This window comes from Achroia grisella, unplaced genomic scaffold (assembly GCF_030625045.1).
Source record: "Achroia grisella isolate CSIRO2021 unplaced genomic scaffold, CSIRO_AGI_Agris_v1 utg478, whole genome shotgun sequence".
Lineage (NCBI taxonomy): Eukaryota > Metazoa > Arthropoda > Insecta > Lepidoptera > Pyralidae > Achroia > Achroia grisella.
In genome coordinates, this window is record NW_026712882.1 from 3190221 (window position 1) to 3210793 (window position 20573).

General features: G+C 38.9%; 1 protein-coding gene across 2 annotated transcripts; it reads left to right on the forward strand.

Annotated features, from left to right (window-relative positions):
- The first annotated feature begins 6 nt into the window (after window positions 1-6).
- Window positions 7-19005, forward strand: LOC131845605 (histone-lysine N-methyltransferase E(z)). Of its 2 annotated transcripts, XM_059194681.1 has the most exons (17): window positions 7-194; window positions 277-460; window positions 1084-1299; window positions 3259-3395; window positions 4067-4230; window positions 4730-4893; window positions 5836-5850; window positions 7901-8001; window positions 9230-9359; window positions 10385-10483; window positions 10912-11042; window positions 12055-12203; window positions 13559-13665; window positions 14687-14894; window positions 16581-16771; window positions 17272-17437; window positions 18446-19005. In XM_059194681.1, exons 1-17 carry the CDS (start codon window positions 120-122, stop codon window positions 18504-18506), a joined length of 2298 nt encoding a protein of 765 aa, XP_059050664.1. In that variant the 5' UTR covers window positions 7-119; the 3' UTR covers window positions 18507-19005. The 2 variants fall into 2 exon arrangements, with proteins under 2 accessions (XP_059050664.1, XP_059050665.1); XM_059194682.1 differs by lacking the exon at window positions 5836-5850.
- The last annotated feature ends 1568 nt before the right edge of the window (window positions 19006-20573 follow it).

The following is a 20573-nucleotide window of genomic DNA, read 5'->3' on the forward strand; positions in this document are numbered from 1 at the left end:
CTGATCCGGCAGTTTCCGGTAAACGCCGAATTTAACCAAAATAATAAAATAAATACATACTTTCGTTAGTTGTTTGCTTTTATGATCATTTAATAGAAGTGACATTAAAATCTTTACACATGAGTAAATCTAAAGTGTCAGCAGAATGGAAAAAGAGAGTAAAATCAGAGTATATGCGACTCCGCCAAGTAAAGGTACAAAAAACAAGTATAAATTCTTTGTCTTACACCGTCAAATTTAGGTCTAAATAAACTGATGTTAATGTTTTTGTCGTAGAGGTTTAAGCGCGCAGACGAGGTGAAAGTGGCTTGGGCTCGAAATTTGAGGATAATGTCAGAAGCAGTTGAAACAAGGGAATCGGAATGCCCTGACCGTGGAAGAAGGCCTTTTTGGCCTCTTCCATCACCTGCACCCAATCATGAAAGCTTAATGAAACGCGCAGAGGTCACATATACTGATGGTGAGCTGATCATATATATTTTATATTTATTTACAGTAATTTGAAAGTGACAAAGCAGTTATTTTCTAGTTTTTAAATAGTATTTTATTTTGTCTAGGAAGGCAAAGGTACAAGGTATTTAATATTAGGGTCTATATGACTCGTGTGTGTTGTAATTAGCTAATAAAGATGTCTCTATGTTCTAAATTTATATTTCAGTTTATAATTTTTCTTTTATAATATTTAAATTAACATCACCATATACTTATATATGTGTATGTATGTGTGTTAATAGTGGTTAATAACGGTTGCCAATAAATGTTTTTCTTTCTTGCTTTAAAACTCTTTTTTCGGGGTATATTTCTCTACTTATTATTTACTTAGATAAATATAAAATATTACAACAAAAAGACATATATATTGTATTCACACGTTTCGACTTGTAAATGTAAACTTACAAGGATTATTTAAAAGAGCAACACACAAGTTTCTTGCTCGTTCTTCTTATGATAAGACAGCTTTCCGAAGGAGCGGTAGATAAAAAAAAATTTATGACTATTCAAAAGTGCTTAAATTAATTAAATTTGAATAAATGATTTTCTATTCTATTCTATTCTAATAATAAATTCTATTTATACTTGCAGCTTCAGGGGTTGTAATAACACAGCAAGTCCCGATACGAATAATCAATTCGGTGAGTCCGATCCCCACAATGTATACATGGGCACCGACGCAGAAAAACTTTATGGTAGAAGACGAGACGGTGCTCCACAATATCCCGTACATGGGCGACGAGGTCCTGGATCAGGATGGTACATTCATCGAGGAGCTCATAAAGAACTACGACGGGAAAGTGCATGGTACATTGGCTTATCATCATATGTTTTTGTTTGTGGACCGAGCCATTGCTCGAGTGACTGTTGTTTAATAACAGCATGCTATAGAAACATAGTGCAGTTTTCATGCAATGGTAAGATTATATCTTTAAACATTTTCGGTCAGCCTCTAGATCCAAGTTAAGCTTTTTAAAGCTTGTGTTATGGGTACTAGAAAACTGATACAAATACACAGATAAACATTTATTTTGTTAATACATACATATTATACATAGAAAACACTCAGAATGATACAAACAATCATACTCATGAATACAAATATTTGCGCCGTACGATGAATCGAACCTGCGACCATCAGAAGTAAAGCGGTCTGCTAAACAGATAGACCACCGAGGCAAATTTTTAAATTTGTATTTATACCAATACTGGCTCTGTCCACTTACTTCACTTGAGAATAATTTACATTGGTAATTTACATCATCGATTAAATAGAAAAATGTCATTTTTCAAAATTAGAAGCTAGAATTGCCTCCTTTTATTAAATTAACCTAACCACGCCGTCTTAATCATTATCTAAATACTTTTAAAATGATATGTAATACTTCTGTGTAATGTCATTTTTCAAAATTAGAAGATCTTGCCTCCTTTTATATAAGTCAATTAAATTAACCAGCCGTCTTAATCATTATCTAAATACTTTTAAAATAATATATAATACTTCTGTATAAATTTAAAACTTTAAAGGGAAAATAATTTAAATAAATTTAAAATTTTTAAATGCTTGCCTACAAGACAAGACAAAAATGTACATTTTGAGTACTGCCATTTTTCTTTTTAACCGACGACATATATACATTTTTTTCAGCTCATTATAGTAGTATATACATCATATGTTCACACACACTTTATATTTTTAAGTTAAAAAAGAATTATTTCCACATTTTTTTTATTTATCGCAATATCCTGCTCCTGACTATTTTTGTATTAAATATTTAAAGCTAGCTTTTCTTTTAGCGTCTCACAGCCCTTCGTCCTCACTCTACATCACGCTTCTCGTGCTTCTCTTCGCTTTTTGACTCACTAGCTGTGCCCGTGGTGTCACACGCGTGAAATATATAGTCTATATGTTATTCTGATGCATAAGCTATATTACTGTAAAGTTTCAATCAAAATACGTTCAGTAGTTTTTCTGTGAAAGAGTAACAAACATCCATCTATACTCACAAACATTCACGTTTATAATATAAATAAGATTTGGTTTAAGGACCACTTTATGTGATTCATGTTAGGAGTATAAAGTATACATATTTCAAATACTCGCCTATATAGATATATAGGCGAGTCCACTGCCGTCTTTCTTGTTGTTTATATAAAGGTATCACCCGAGATACCAATTAGAAATATAAATTTATACACTTTCTTCTTATGTCAGCTGACAGAGCTTTTTTATGAATAATGATGAAATGGTGCTTCCGTCTGCGCTAACGGTGTACTCTGGCAGTGGAGGATGTTAGGACGAGCACAAGGTCAGATCAATTAACCCATCGTGACGAATCATCAGTTTAACATCAATTTATCACGAGGGTATCCAGTGTAAAAGAATGATCTCCACATGATTTCTTCATGTTGAAGTCATTCTTTTTCAGGTTGACCTGCATGTCTTCCCTGGAAACCATTAAGTCAAGAATTTGTCACAATGGGCTAACTGACTACCTTACCAGTTAGCCCATTCACCAGGAACAAGGACAAATTCACCAGGAATTTGTCACGATGGGCTAACAGACCTGACCTCATGCTCATTTTATCATCTACACCAGCGTAAACCGTTAGAGCTAGCTGGAGCATGATTCCTTTATTATCTATTAAAAAAATGGAGTCATCAGTCCACGCTACTAAAAATCCGGAGTGTTACATTGTATGCCACTAAAATATAACAAATAAAATACAGAGCTGTTGAGTAAAGTGTATGTTTGGTGTGGACAGGTGACAAGGAGGGCGGGTTTATAGACGACCAGCTGTTCGTGGACTTGGTGCACGCCCTCACCACCTACCAGACCAGGGAGGAGGTAGCAGACGAGCGGCGAGATCGGGACTCTAGGCAGTCCACGGACGACAATGACGTATGTATTACTTGCTGTACCCGCAGTTTCACCCGCATAAATTATTCTGATGTATAAGCTAATTTATTGTGAAGTTTCATTAAAATCCATTCAGTAGTTTTTGCATCAAAGACTAGCAAACATTCATCTATTCACACTTACAAACTTCTACATTTATTAGTAAGATTGTGCAATTGAATAAAACATTGTTTTAACTTATCTTGATTGAATTTTTGATTGAATGATGTATTTTATATTGTGCCTACACTTGTAATATATCTATCAACACTCGGCACCCTTCCGTTAGTTTACGTTTCCACATAACTTAGATTTAAGTTCAGTGTAAGGCAGTCCACGTTACGTCTCTGCGTTGAGTGACACTATCATATAAACTTACTAATGTAGTACAATTATTACTCTCACCTACACTCACTACCTAGATACTACAGGATATAAACTAAGTAGCGTCAATTCGTCACATTATATATAACGCTATAGTGGTGAGGTAATAACCATTGCGCTATAAGATAATTGTGTAATTATCATTAAAAAAATATTGAAAATAATCGATTTGGACAATGCAATCTCTGAGACTAGCAACCGTTGAAAACAAATATAGTGATACTGATGTTTATTAAAATTTAGTCCCTAAGAATCTTGTAAGTAATACTTTTTTTGTACAATACTTACAGAAAGAGACAAACAATGAACAGAAGGACAAAGAGAAAGACAAAGAAGAGATTAAAGATGCAGATAAGAGTTTACCACTTGATAAACAGTTTCCGATATTCACCATATTCCAAGCTATCAGTTCGCAGTTCCCTGATAAAGGCACACCGCAAGAATTACGGGAAAAGTGAGTGTTAATAATAAACCAATTAAAAGCGCCATCTAGTCCCAAGCTAAGCAGAGCTTGATAATGGTGCTAGACAGCTGACTGCAAAAAATTGCATTTCTGTCAAAAGGAAATAGTCTAATCAGTGGCTGTAACCCGAACAGACCAGTCCCCATACAGCACCTATTCATGAGTATTGCACTCAACCATATTTTTTTTCTATAACACAGGGGACAAACGGTCATGCGGCTCACCTGATGGTAAGTGATTACCGCCGCCCATGAGCACCCGCAACACCAGGGGAATTGCACGTACGTTGTCTGCCTTTTAAAAAGGAACGAGCTCTTTTCTTGAAGGTTTCAATATCGTATCGGTTCGGAAATACCATTGCTGGAAGGTGATTCCACAGTGTGGTCGTGCGTGGCAAAAAGAATTGGAGGGGTAACGTTGACCCGGCCCAGCACGCCGCTGCTTTAGTACTAACAGAAGACCAAAACGTGAGGGTCGATGTGGTGTACAGGTACACTGTGCTGACATCTGTGGCGGACCCGCTGGCGCGGCTGCCGGAGTGCACCCCCAACCTGGACGGTCCGCTGGCGGAGTCCGTGTCGCGCGACCAGACCATGCACTCCTTCCACACGCTCTTCTGCCGCCGCTGCTTCAAATACGACTGCTTCCTACACCGTGAGTGTGCACATTACACCCCGTCTTACGACTGTAAGACACCATACTCTCTGTTACATTCTGTGCTTTATATGGGCACTGTCTGTAAATATTGTTGGTGCATTTCAAGTACTGATATTGTTATAAGTAAACGATGCTTATGTGGGGAAAATTACATCCGTAATTCTTGTTTTGTATGTATTTTATCTAATACCTGATATACTAATCTGCCAGGCAACACTGATGACGATTTTTACTTGTATGGTACAAGGTTATTAGGAATAAATATAACAATAGTCTAGACTTTACAAAAAGTATTTTGTGGTACAGGCATACACTGTTAGATATTTTTCATAGAAGGATTTTCATTCAATCCCCACAATAAGCTATTTTTAATGTATATTTTATCAATATGTATATCAGTACATATTCATAAAAATATATTACAGGACAGAAATAAAATACTTTAATAAATAAAATAGGTTTACTGTCAATTATACACTTTAACATATATGTGTTTTATTATTTTAAATAAACGTATAACTTTTTAATAAACCTATTTTAATTATTAAGTTTATATTGTGCTTTTCTTTCAAATATCGAATTTAACTCCAAGTAATAAAAGTCTTATTAGGTTCCTTACGAAATAGACAGATATTTTTACCTATAAGTGTTAATAATATTATATATAATTTAATAATAATAATTAAAAAAAACCAGGCAATATATTTGAAATTATCGATAATACAATTAAATTTTAAATTATTGAGACTAATACTTATAATACTTATCTGGTATTGCTAATCTATGGTGATCATTCACCGTCAGGCGAGCACCAAGCTCTCTTGCCCACCTTAGCCAAGTATATAATTAGTGTAAGTTAAATATATATGTAGTATATAAGTAGTATTTTAATATTTGTTCTATAGGGCTTATTAGTGTGTTGTTCTGTTTGGCTAACAGGAAGCCAGACGGCAGGTAAGGCCGTGCCACCAGAACCATTCATCATCACTCAATCATTCATTGTCTGCTGAACATCTCCCTCACCCTGACACTGCCATATAGAATGGTTCACACCAACCTCGTTCATTGATTCCCATAAATGCATTAGAGGTTCTAGCTTCATCCAGGGCTCAAACTTTCTTCCTCATCGGTTGATGGCCAGATCATCAATGTCTGCCACTGTGGTACTCATCTCTCATGCCAATCACACTCTCTTTTATTATATTTTTTTGTCTTTTTGGTGGACGCTGAGCAGGAACGATGTTATGCACAAACTAGCCGAATGCCAATTCACTTTGGCAAACATTGCGACGCAAATAGAAATTATTAAATAAAATCTATACATATATCAATTTAAAAATTTTCATAGGGATAATTATGAACTAGAACAGAAAATCAAAATATCATTATTCATATGGAACTAGACTCTCATGATATCTAATCTAACACCAGTTCGGAGTGCTTTCGAGCTAAGAACTGACAAGAAACTCAGCTCTTATTCCTTTCAAATGAGTTTATACCAAAAAGGTAAAACCGAAGCTTTATTATTAAACTCGGTGGCTTTGTATGTCCGTTGGTTCGTCAAGCTATTTGTTGCAGCGTTGTATTTGTAAAACTAATTTGTGTCATTTTGAATGGAATGTTTACATTCATTTATGTTTCAGTTCAGTTTTAACATACATTACTTAGAGATATAATGCAGTTGTATCTAAATAACATTGTTTGTCGGGAACCCTCACAATGCTAGACCGACTCACGCATAACCTGTTGTGTATAACGAATGTTTCTTTCGAGTTGGTTTTTTCTATTTTTTTTAAGTCTGAATAACGTCGCATGTTTGTCAAATAAAATGTTTTCTTTCTATTATTTCCTTTGTAGTTGTTGTATCATATATTATTTTCTCTTATTTTATCTGTATTATCATCTCTATATGTGTACACATTTATGTCGTGACGTAGTTATTAATAATCATTATTAATATTTAATATTTTTACAATATTTCATAGCAATAACCTAATCAAGCTTTACAATGCGATAATCCTACATAACTGATTCATAAGAGACTATTTTTTTTAATGTATTGAATGGTACACGCTCCGATGCTAAATGCACTGGTGAGGCACCATTGGAGGATGACAGGATGAGGATAATGTCGAGTTAGACTACCATGGTGAATTAATCAGGAATTAACAACGATGATTTCCTGCAGGAACCGCATGCTCAGTGAAGCTGTAAAGGCTACGGCCAACAGCTTTGGAATATATTTTAAAACAGTTAATGAAATTGAACAAATTTACCTGTTTACCCTTTTACCCTTATTTTGGCTGCTAAGTAGCTAGCTTGCTTTGCAAAATGTGTTTCGGTGGAAGAGAATAGGTAGTCAATTTACACGGTACGTAGGCATAAGTTTGCGTCCTCCGAAATGACAAAGCATGAATGGTAATATGGACGTCTTATGATTACATTATGGCCATTGTCCTGTTTAGATATATGGGTGACGGTTACCACCTACCATCAGGTGATTCGTCTTGTTTATCATATCAATGATATTAAACATGTGTTAATGGCCGGAATCTTTACCAGAATTTAGTTACGATGGATTATAAAAGACCGCGTGGAGTCCGACATAACTTAGCTAGCAAGGGACCTAAAGGTCCCTATAACTGGTAATTCTCTCCTCCTTTAGTAAGACAGTAGAATTGCAAGTTGAAAATGGATTTTATATAAATAGAGTCCAAGAATAATTCTTTTCAAGTATAAATTCTAGATTCGATTTAACTTGCTAGCAAGGGACCCAAAGGTCCCACATATAATCCTCTCCTCCATTGGTAAGACAGTAGAATTGAAAATGGATTTTAAATAAATTAGGGTCCAAGAAGCAAGCAAGATCACATCAGTTCATATCATTTTCTTATTAACACTTGACTGGGTCACGGCCACCTCACGGTTACACCGGCAGCAGTATTGCCGCGCCGGCCGCGGTTCCGTAGTCGTAATCTAAGCTCCACATGTGCCATGCTGCCAGGTCTGCAAGCCTGCCACCCCGGACCCAACTTGTCCAAGCGGAAAGGACCCGACCTCAAGCCATTCTCGGAGCCTTGCGGACCTAATTGCTATATGATGCTGGTGAGTTGTGTTTTTCAATAAAAAATATTTTCAAGTCATACCATTAACTTTGTGGTTATTTTTCTATAAACCATATGATTCGGTTTTCTTTCTAATTTATTTTAAAATAAAAAAAAATATCAAGTAGACATGTCTCTAAAAGCTTTTAAACTGTTTTATTTATAGATTGGTGGACCTCAATTTAACAGAATTAGTGTGTGGCCAATTATTTGTGGAATGAAATAATTAAATATTAAACTAACATTATCAAATGTAACTAAATAAATAAACCATTGCAGCGTGATGGGTATCACCTTATCACTGTAGCGTTATATATGATGTAATGACGTATCACTTTTAATTTGTTTGTTTCCTGTAGTATTGAGGTAGTGAGTATACAGGTGTAATAATTTAATTACATTAGTAACATTATTTGATATATGACTTATTAGTAACTCAACGCGAAGTGGCAACGTGGACTGACTTTACACTGATGTTAAATGTAAGTTATAGAAATATAAACTAATGGAAGGGTGCCGAGTGTTGAGTAGTGTAGGCACACTATTTAACGGCCTCGGTGGTCTAGCCGTTTAGCACACAGTTTGACTCCGATGGTCGCGGGTTCGATAATCGCGGGATCTTACTACATTTTATTTATTTTTACTATCTGGATCTGGATAAAAATAAATAAAATGTAGGCGCTAAGATCCCGTTTTTTCCTAATTTTATGTATAAATATTGACCGCGTTAAATTTAAAATACGTATATAGTACTGAGAACGAGGGAAATAATAATAATATTAGCTCTGAACAGTTCACACAGCTCCATGCTTGGGAATACCGAGCTAAGCAGAGTGATAAATTAAGTAATGTAGTAATTTTATATCATCATCATCATCATCATCATCATCATCATCATCATCGCAGCCCGGAAGACGTTCACTGCTGGACATAGGCCTCCCCCAAAGATCTCCACGACGATCGGTCCTGCACTGCTCGCATCCAATGCTTTCCAGCGATCTTGACCAGATCGTCGGTCCACCTTGCTGGAGTGGGCCTCCAGCAAGGATTGGATGAAGGATGGAGTAATTTTATATAATTTAACATAAATATAATATTTTAAATTATACAAAATATCATTCCGTCAGTATTTAACTTCAAGCTTAGTACCTACACTAACATTATCAAATGAAAATAAATATATAAAAAACATAGTATTTCTGGTAAAATATCTGACGGTTGGTTAACAGGAGGGGATGCGTGAGAAGCTGGCTCGTGAGAAAGCAGCTGGGGAGGAGGATAAAGGGAAGCCGCACGCCATCGACTCGCCCAACGACGCGTCCTCCGAGGACAGCAACGACAGCAATCGCTACCAGAAAGGTCACACCCAAATTATTTTTATACAAATATTGTACAGGCAATCCTCGTACTTACTGCATGTGTTTTTATGGATGATAATGGTATGATTCACCCGCCTGCGCCAACGGTTCACGCTGGCGGGGCACCAGTGGAGGATGATGAACATGAGGTCAGGTCAGTTAACCATCGTGACAAATTCACCAGGAATTTATCACGATGGTTTCCAGGGGGAACCGTGTGGAGGTCAATCTGACTTCGTACATTGCTAGCAATGGGGTCATGAACCCACATTACTAACAATACCCTTCCCACTCACTCACTGTATGTTAGGTTCTCGATATACGCGACGTAAATCGAAACGACGTAAAGCAAGACATATTTTTTATATGTTTACATGTAAATCCACTCGGACACAATATAAAAAAAAACTGCATTTACATAACAAAACAAAAGATATACATACTTGTTTGTAATAATATATGTATATAAATAATAAAAATTAATTATATTAGATTAGATATATATTTTATATAGGCACGTGAACTGTCATCGTTACACTACAAAGAAATCAATGACAATTATATTAAAAATAGACAATTAAAAAGTTATGTCATAGACATACTTTATTATGAAAAGTAAGTTCGACGACTTAAGTCGAGGACTGCTTGGATGTGCATTTATTTAGGACAACCTACAATGTCTATACACAAAGATTACATGTTAAAATCACAATTAGAAAGAATTTACGAGTCATGTCATTTCATTTTATTTTAAAATTATATTTTTTATTCCACAGATTTTTAGCCAAAGTTTAATATTTATAAATTACCAATAACTGATGTTCCTCATTTTGTAATGACAATTAATTATTTCAAAAAGGCGCTATAGCACGCACTTGAAGGGCGCGGGAATGCGCTCGATGGCGGCGCACGCAGTCTTTCTCGTTCTTTGCTTACATTTACATGTACATTCTTTCCCACATGAAAGAGCGTATGTGTAAAAGCAGCTTCAGTTCAGTGAGTGTAATAATAATTTGACTCCTACAGGCAGTAATAGCAATTCAAGTAACAGCAACTGGAGTTCCAACAGCAGTCACGTGAAGCCGACCGCCGATGGGCTAGCTGACAGCGCGTACAATACACTAGGTAAATATTATACTTATGACGGCCTCGGTGGCCAGCAGTTTAGCACACTGCCTTACTTCTGATAGCCGCGGGTTCGATTCCTCGCACGGCACAAATATTTGTATTTATGAATATTAATGTTTGTAATTATTTATGTATTTGTATCAGTTATCTAGTACCCATAACACAAGCTTTATCTAGCTTAACTTGGGTATAGATGACGCTGTGTGAATTGTTCTGAAATTATTATTATTATTACTAATATTATTTGTTGCTAGCTACAAATAATTATTTTATATTTTGAGTCTATGGTAAGACACAATTCCCACCGTTTGGAACCATAGATATGTTCTGTCTCTAGTTTTGTCCACGATTCACATACCGTACGTTGTTCAGTGTTATTTATAAGTTACTAGCATCAATGAGTACTCACAAATTTTCGCATCCAGGGTTGACATTGGGAGATACAGATTCCGAGTGGACTGGTTCCGACCAGTCGCTGTTCAGAGCTCTTCACAAGGTGTTCCCATCGAACTACTGCGCGATCGCTCAGGTCATGCTCTCCAAGACTTGCCAACAGGTGAGTGAATTACCCATAATATTAAACCAAATTCACCTTGAAAAACTCCTTGGGTGAACATTATTCGCACTATAGAACTATACTATAATAATAATAATAAATTTATTTACATCAACAGATATACACGTATACACATTTTATAAGACAACTAGCTGTCCCGGCAAACGTAGTTTTGCCTTAAACTAAAAAAAAATTTAGGGGTGGACTACCCCTAACATTTAGATGTTGGCCGATTCTCAGACCTACTCAATACGCTCACAAAATTTCATGAGAATCGGTCAAGCCGTTTCGGAGGAGTATGGGAACGAAATCTGTGACACGAGAATTTTATATATAAGACAATATAAATTACAAAAAACAGACTATATTAAAAAAGAAGAAACAGATACAATATTTAAATCTCAACATAACATTATGTCACTGCTGTCCTTACTAGGTCATTATAATGACCTGTATGAAGGACATCCAGTTACAGTTATACAGTCGGGAAACTAGCTAATTAATAAATAAGTCATTTACTCCCTAGAAGTCTAAGCTAATTAATAAATAAATAAGTCACTTACTCCCTTTATGTCCCAGTAGGCAAACTAATCTAGTGGGCGGTGCATTTAAGTAAATAACATGAAATAAAAATTATATTAAGTAGGTATAAATATAATATAATTATATATATCTAAATACATACCTAATTACAAAACAATGAATAGTCCAGTGAAAATGGGAGAGATTTTTTTTTCATGTGTTAAATACGTCATATGTACATTTTTTTATTTATGTTATTTTAGTTTTGTATTTATTTTTTAATTGATGATAATGCGGTAAATGTTTTACCACATCTGCTCATAGCTCATATTATACTATGACTGATTTCCTCTTATTAATTGATTAACCAATTGGTTATATATTCAATATTTTTTCTATTTGAGTATTTAATTGAATTAATGCTAATTGGTTTTATTTATGCATAAATAAATTATTGTTGTCTTTATTAAAAAACAAATTATTGTTACAGGTGTACACGTATTGGATTAATACTGGTCAAGAGGAGTGCCGCGTGGAGGCGGAGCTGACGCCGCCGCGTAAGAAGAAGAAGAAGCACCGGCTGTGGTCCGTGCACTGCCGCAAGATACAGCTCAAGAAGGACTCCGCCTCGCACCACGTGTACGTACTACGCTGCACGCACACGACACGATAAAAATCGGACACGTGCCGACGATGATCATTTTATTTTTTAATTGATGATAATGTGGTAAAAGTTTTACCACATCTGCTCATAGCTCATATTATACTATGACTGATTTCCTCCTATTAATTGTTTAACCAGTTGGTTATATATTCAATATTTTTTCTATTTGAGTATTGAATTGAATTAATGCTAATTGGTGGTTTGTATTCACACACTTAAACTTAAAAATGTAAAGTAATAATAAAATTATTTAAAAGAGCAACACGCAAGTTTCTTGCTCTTTCTTGTGATGAGACAGCTTATCAACGCACAGCCCAAACCACTGGACGGATCGGGCTGAAATTTGACATGCAGGTAGATGTTGTAACATAGGCATCCGCTAAGAAAGGATTTTGATTAATTCTACCTCCAAAGGGATAAAATAGGGGATGAAAGTTTGTATGAAACTTTGTCAATTTTAAACCGACCGGGCTGAGACTTTGCATGCACAAAGCTACTATGACGTAGGCATCCCCTAAGGATTTTGATAAATTCCACCCTTAAGGGGATAAATTAACGCGAGCGAAGCCGCGGGCAAAAGCTTATATGTACGCAGTAGAACAATGTTTAAGTATTTCTATCAGTTGTGTAGTACCCATAACTCAAGTTCCGTTTAGCTTGGGACTAGATGACGCTGTGTGAGTTATTACTAGCGGAACCGTGCAATTTCTCACACTTGACTCATTATATATCGCTTAATTTACGTAATATCTTATTATATTACAGTATATGCGTTATTCTGACGTATAAGCTCTGGTTAATATTAAAGTTTCGTGTTTAATATACATTATTTAAATTATTAACCGGGTCTTAACCTCAATACCTTTATTTGCCATAAGGTTATTCGTGTTAAGACCCGGTTAATAATTTAAATAACGTATAACCTCTGTTTTTACTTGAAAAAGTAACAAACATCGATCAATCCATACTCACAATCGTTCGCGTTTAACTTATATATAAAATTCTCGTGTCACATTGCTAGTTACGATACTCCTCCGTAACGGATTTACCGATTTTTATGAAAATTTATAGGCATTTTCAGTAGATCTGAGAATCGGCTACTATCTATTTTTCATACCCCTAGTTTTAAGGGTTGTCCACCCCTAACTTTTATTTTTACTTTAAAGATAAAATTTTTATTTTTTTTAAAATATGTCATTAAGAATACATACAACCCTAAATTTTCTTCTTTCATCTATTTTTTAATAGTGATTTAAATGTATTAGGCAAAACACAATATGCGGAGTCAGTTAGTAATATTATAGTGATTATTATGAATGTTGTTGTCCAGGTACAACTACACTCCGTGCGACCACCCCAACCAGCCGTGCGACAGTCTGTGCCCGTGTTTGCAGTCGCAGAACTTCTGCGAGAAATTCTGTCAGTGCAGCAGCGACTGTGAGTCACGTTTGTTATATATAATTAATTATCTAGATCGGGGGTGAGTAACACATGGTCCGCTAAAAATTCTAAAATTTTATATATATTTTCGACTTTCTCCCCTCACAATATCTATCTAAATATATATAACGCAAAGGTGACTGACATAGTGATCTATCAACGCACAGCCCAAACCACTGGACGGATCGGGCTGAAATTTGGCATACAGGTAGTTGTTATGACGTAGGCATTCGCTAAGAAAGGATTTTGATTAATTCTACCCCCAAGGGGATTAAATAGAGGATGAAAGTTTGAAACTATCAATTTCAAACCGATCGTTCTGAGATTTTGCATGCATAAAGCTACTATGACGTCGGCATCCCCTAAGAAATTTTGATGATTTCCACCCCTAAGAGAATAAATTAACGCGAGCGAAGCCGCGGGCAAAAGCTAGTGTTGTTATAAATTTAGTTATAATAAAATGGTAGTACATACTAGAGCGAAACAATTTTTTTAAGTTACTTAAGTTACTTGTAGGCGACTTTGGAATAACTCGTCTGATAAAATGATAAGACCAACTTTTGTATCAGTTATTTGCAATTTTTTTTTCTGTTTTTGGAAGTATAAATAAATATTCATATTTAAACATCGTCGCCGCTTATGAACGTAATTTTTTTTATACTATAATTAATCCTTACCGTCCAGTTCAGTATAAAGATCCAATTGAGAAGAACTGGCAAGAAACACAATTGAGTTACTTATTTTGTTTTAAAAAGATAGTTTTATTTTTAATGTATATTTATATAGGTATCTATTTCCAACATTAAATGAAAATCCCGTGCATGAACAACTATTGCCATGCACGCTCGTCATTCAAGCAATCGTCTTGTGAGTAATAAGCCTTGCTCAGTAAATATAATTTAATAGATGACTTATTGTAAGTTTTCATACCTATTCCCATAAAAAACCTATTGACTTTTTCTAAACGATACTTGGGGACAAGTGAACAGAAATATATCAGTATATGCGTGTGCATCAGGTCAGAACCGGTTCCCGGGTTGCCGCTGCAAGGCGCAGTGCAACACGAAGCAGTGTCCGTGCTACCTCGGGGTGCGGGAGTGCGACCCCGACCTGTGCTCGGCGTGCGGCGCGGACGTGCCCCCCGCCGCCACCCCCGCCGCCCCCGCCGCCCCCGCCGCCCCCGCCGCCGCCCCCGCCGCCTGCTGCAAGAACGTCTCCGTGCAGAGGTCTCTATAACACTGTAGTATACCTGGCCGACCCCCACCGTGACCCACACCCCCGTAACTGCCGTTTGAGCCCCGTGAACTTTTGATCCCCGCGACACCTCCGTGGCCCCCGCTATCCCCGTGAAAACCCCGTGACCACCCTTGAGCTCCGCGAATCCCCTTAAGCCCCGCGAACCTCCTGGAGCCCCGATACCCCCCGCGAAGCCCCTTGAGCCCCGCGAATCCCCTTAAGCACCGCGAACCTCCTGGAGCCCCGATACCTCCCGCGAAGCCCCTTGAGCCCCGCGAAACCCCTTAAGCACCGCGAATCCCCTTGAGCCCCGCTACCCCCCGCGAACCTATTTGAGCCCCGATACACCCCGCGAACCCCCCTGAGGCCCGCCAACCTCCTTGAGCTCCGATACCCCCCGCGAAGCCCCTTGAGACCCGCTACACCCCGCGAACACCCTTGAGCCCCGCGAACCCCTTAAGCCTCGCTATCCCCCGCGAACCTCTTTGAGCCCCGCTACCCTCCGCGAACACCCTTGAGCCCCACTAACCCCCGCGAACCTATTTGAGCCCCGATACCCCCCCGCGAACCCCACTAAGGTCAGCGAACCTCCTTGAAGCCCGCTACGCCCCCGCGGCACCCGCGAACCCCCTTGAGCCCCGTGACCTCCGCCCACCCCCTTGATTCCCGTGACCTCCGCCCACCCTCTTGAGCCCCGCTAGCCCCCGCGACCCCCGAGAGCCCCACGGCCCCCGAGAATCCCGTGAGCCCCGCTACCCCCCGCGAACCCCCTTTAGCCCCGCTACGCCCCCGCGACACCCGCGAACCCCCTTGAGCCCCGCGACCTCCGCCCACCCCCTTGAGCCCCGTGACCTCCGCCCACCCTCTTGAGCCCCGCTAGCCCCCGCGACCCCCGTGAGCCCCACGGGCCCCGAGAATCCCGTGAGCACCGCTACCCCCGCGAACCCCCTTGAGCCCCGCTACGCCCCCGCGACACCCGCGAACCCCCTTGAGCCCCGCTAGCTCCCGCGAACCCCCTTTAGCCCCGCGACACCCGCGAACCCCCTTTAGACCCGCGAACCCCCTTGAGCCCCGTGACCTCCGCCCACCCCCTAGAGCCCCGTGACCTCCACCCACCCTCTTGAGCCCCGCTAGCCCCCGCGACCCCCGAGAGCCCCACGGCCCCCGAGAATCCCGTGAGCACCGCGAACCCCCTTGAGCACCGCTACACCCCCCGCGAGCCCCGAGAACCCCCACGGCCCCCGAGAACCCTGCGACCCTCGAGAGCCCCACGGCCCCCGAGAATCCCGTGAGCCCCGCCACCCCTCGCGAACCCCCTTGAGCCCCGCTACGCCCCCGGGACACCCGCGAACCCCCTTGAGCCCCGCTACACCCCCCGCGATCCCCGAGAACTCCCACGGCCCCCGTGATCCCCGAGAGCCCCACGGCCCCCGAGAAACCCGTGAGCCCCGCTACCCCCCGCGACACCCGCGAACACCCTTGAGCCCCGCGACCTCCGCCCACCCCCTTGAGCTACACGCCCCACGGCCTCCGAGAACCCCGTGAGCCCCGCTGCCCCGAGACACCGTGACCGCCGCGAGCCCCGCGACCCGCGTAACCCCCGCCGCCTGCGTGAACAAGTTGATTGTTAACATTACCATATGAGATCTCACTGATCGTGGCATGTGTTGTATCAGGGGTCTCCACAAGCACCTGTTGCTGGCGCCGAGCGACGTGGCCGGGTGGGGCATCTTCCTGAAGGAGGCTGCGCACAAGAACGAGTTCATCTCCGAGTACTGTGGCGAGATCATCTCGCAGGACGAGGCCGACCGCCGCGGGAAGGTCTACGACAAGTACATGTGCTCCTTCCTCTTCAATCTCAACAATGGTCAGTTTACATTTACTAAATTCTACGCCAATATTTGACGGCCCCGGTGGTCTAGCGGTTTAGCTCACCAGTTTACTTCCGATGGTCGCAGATTCGATTCTTCGCACACTAAAAATATTTGTATTCATGAGTGTGATTATTTGTATCGGTCTGGGTATTTTCTGTAATTATAATCTCAGGATATTTCTCACAGTGCCATCTAGACCCAAGTTAAGCTAGCTAAAGCTTGTATTATAGGTACTAGACAACTGATATAAGTACATAGTTATATTTTTTTTCGTAAATACATACAATAATATATATATATAACACCCAGACCGATACAAACAATCATACTAATGAATACAAATGTTTGTGCTGTGCGAGGAATCGAATCTGCGACCATCGGAAGTATAGTGGTGTGCTAAACCGCTAGACCACCGAGGCCGTCAAATCAAATCTATGTATATTATGTAAAAACAAACATATAAACAACTTAAAATACATGCAACTTTTCTCAGATTTCGTGGTGGACGCAACTCGCAAAGGCAACAAGATACGTTTCGCGAACCACTCCATCAACCCGAACTGCTACGCGAAAGTAATGATGGTGAACGGCGACCACCGCATCGGTATATTCGCCAAGCGCGCCATACAGCCCGGGGAGGAGCTCTTCTTTGATTACAGGTAATTTTTTATTAACAACATGAATGGCAATGAAAGTGTAATACTGTTACCTTTACCCTATCTCAACTTCCGACCGACCATAAATAAAATTGTTTGTACCGTGCAAGGAATCGCACCCGCGACCATCGGATAGTAAAACGGTATCCTGTACCACTAACTTTTACTATTTACTTTATTTACTTTACAAAACTAAACTTGTGTACTTTAGCTATTTCCATAGCATTATGTCGTATGGTATTTTGTTATGGTTATGTTTCTAAGCAGCTGATATAAATACAATATTTATTTTACAAAAGAGGGCCATTCGCTCCATTTATAGCATGGGTTCCAGGGAGTCATTGCAAGAGTGTTTTAAGGAATCAAATATCCTCACCGTTGCTTCTCAATACATTTATGAAAATATCATCTATGCCAGGAAGAATATAAACAGTTTCAAAAGAGTTAGTGATTGCACCAATTAAAGTTTACGTAACAATAACAAACTGATTTTACCTAAATGTCGTTTGGCTAAAGTTAGTAATTCTTTTTATGGCAATTGCGTAAGGTTTTACAACAAAATACCAGAGTCTGTTATAAATGTGCCAGAAAAAAGATTTAAGTGTCAAATGAAACACTTCCTTTGCAAAAAAGCTTACTATAAAATTGAAGAATTCGTTAACGATAATAATGTTTTTATTGAAAAACTTTAAATCCATAGCATTTACACACTAATAATGAGTGCGTACTGTGATTATTTATATAAAAAAACATCTATTAAAAAGAGCAACACACAAGTTTCTTGCTCATTCTTTTTGTGATGAACCTGCATTCAGAATGAGTGGTAGAATCAAAATATGACTATTCAAAACCGCTTGTAATGAGTTTATTTGAATAAAGATTATTTCTATTTCTAAACCACCGAGGCTGTCATTGTGCAAATAACCTAATTATTTTAATATATAGTGTAATATATACCTTTGTTTGCTTTCTTGAGATGCGATATTTAACTTCATTCTTTCCACTCCACAGATACGGTCCAACAGAGCAGCTCAAATTTGTCGGCATCGAGAGGGAAATGGAATTCTTATGAGAACAACACAAACAATGACCCACACAGGTCGACCAAGGGAATCTCGACCTTATAACCAGGCCGCACAGTATGTAATCTGTCCTGCCAGCCGTTTTTGGCTGCTTTGTGATTTTTATATTTATATTTATTAATGTATTACCATTATGAAATGTACTATCATCATCATCATTTGCTTCTTCCTTATCCCATTTATTTGGAGTCGACGTAATATGTTTTTCTCTTCCATTCATCCCTGTTCGCAGTCATCTCGTTATTTACTCCCTTTCTTACTATATGGACTATATACTATGGAATGGTGCACCTGCCTGCTCTAACGGTTTACGTTGGCGGGGCACCAGTGTAGGATGATAAGATGAAACTTTAGCGCACCATTACATTATTATCTATAAAAAAAACCTTTCAACCTATACAATGGGTCACTTTGAGTTGTTCCTACTGGTTACGGAGAGTTTTGGGTATTCAGGAACTTAAGGTTAAAGACAAGTTAAATATATTTCATATAATAATACTAGCAGACCCGGCCACGCGTTGCTGTGGCTAAGGTTCTCGAATAAAATAATATTGCGCCTATAAATTCAGATGTAAGCTATCCTATCTTTCAAGTTGGATCAAATTGCACACAATGTGCAAATCAAATTTGCAATCGGTTCAGTAGTTTAGGAGTCCATCGCGGACAAACAATGTGACACGTAATTTTGGTATATAAAGATAATACAATAATAATGCATTTTTATTATATCACTAATGAAGTTCTGAGATTTATATAGATCTGTGATGAAATGAGATCTTATGTACTGATATACAAAATATTACAATAACATTAATTTCTATAAGATTGATCAATCCCCGTCCATCAATTCAATTCAAACGTGGATCGAAATTACTACGGCCTAAGCTGAGGAATCCTAGCGGTGCCTCTGACTAAAGTCATCCGTCAGGTAGGAGTTGGCCTTCAGCCTCTCTATAAAGTCCTTCCCCAGATTTGGAGTGCCATCTGCACTTGGCCCCCCTATCCTTCACTGAAGCTGTAAAGGCCAGCTGCGCCCAACAGAATAGCATGAAAACAGCAGGAATTCAACAAATCAAGAAATCTCGTTAATTAAAAAATCTAGTGGTCACCTCAGGCTAAAGTCGTATCCGTCAGGCGATAGTTGGCCTTCAGCCGCTTCATAAGTCCTTCCTTTGGTTTGAAGTGCCATCTGTACTCGCCTCTATCGTCCGGTGAAGCTGTAAAGGGCAGCTGCGGCCAATATCATTACAGTAGTCCGAAAAAAGCAAGGGATCAAATAAGAAATCTCGTTAATTAAAAAAAAACTGTTACAATTACTTTATGTTTAGTATGTATATGTACGATTATTCTATGAGCATTATTTTGTTTATTTAGGTATTGTTATTGAGGATTTGACCTATAAATTTTTCAGTTGTTAAATTTAACACTGATTTATTATTTAAGCGTTTTAGCCATGTAATAATTTTTAGTTTTAAGCACAATAACAGCATCCTTTATAAAATCACTGCTTTGGACAGGATGTGGTTAATTCCTGACTGCAATACCTCATCATAATGTAATTTTATAACTTTAGATCCAGAAAGATCTGTGTATGTATGTTTATGATCTATTAATTTGATTTGTTATGTGTTTTCGTCAGAGTTAGCAATATGTATTGTTTTTTTGTGTCATCCAGATTGGAACTTCCGAGGGTATAGTAAACTATAAAATCATAACGCTCTCAAATAAATTGTTAGCATTATAATCAATTTATCATCACGATCATTATCGTAGATGGAGTAGTCAGAGACAGTTGTCTATTGTCGATGGTGTACCCAACACTTGACAAGCCCACATTACTGGCTATATTATTTTTGATACTAAGGACCCAGAGGACGAACCTAACGCTGTCTCTTGGATTAATCAGTTATCAGTGTTTCTTTCACCAGAGAGTCAGTACGAAATATAAATTGACATAAGTTTTTTTTTTGTCAATTTGAACTCACGACCTTTAGAGTGTAACTCGAACTGGTTAACCACTAGGCGGTGACGTGCTCTTATATATTTATTTTCGTGCT

Excerpts from the sequence above, each read along its gene's own strand:
- LOC131845605 (XM_059194681.1), top strand. The coding sequence starts at position 120 with ATGAGTAAATCTAAAGTGTCAGCAGAATGGAAAAAGAGAGTAAAATCA. Across the intron at positions 195-276 it reads TGCGACTCCGCCAAGTAAAG|AGGTTTAAGCGCGCAGACGA; the intron begins GTACAAAAAACA and ends TTTTTGTCGTAG. Across the intron at positions 13,666-14,686 it reads CTGTCAGTGCAGCAGCGACT|GTCAGAACCGGTTCCCGGGT; the intron begins GTGAGTCACGTT and ends CGTGTGCATCAG.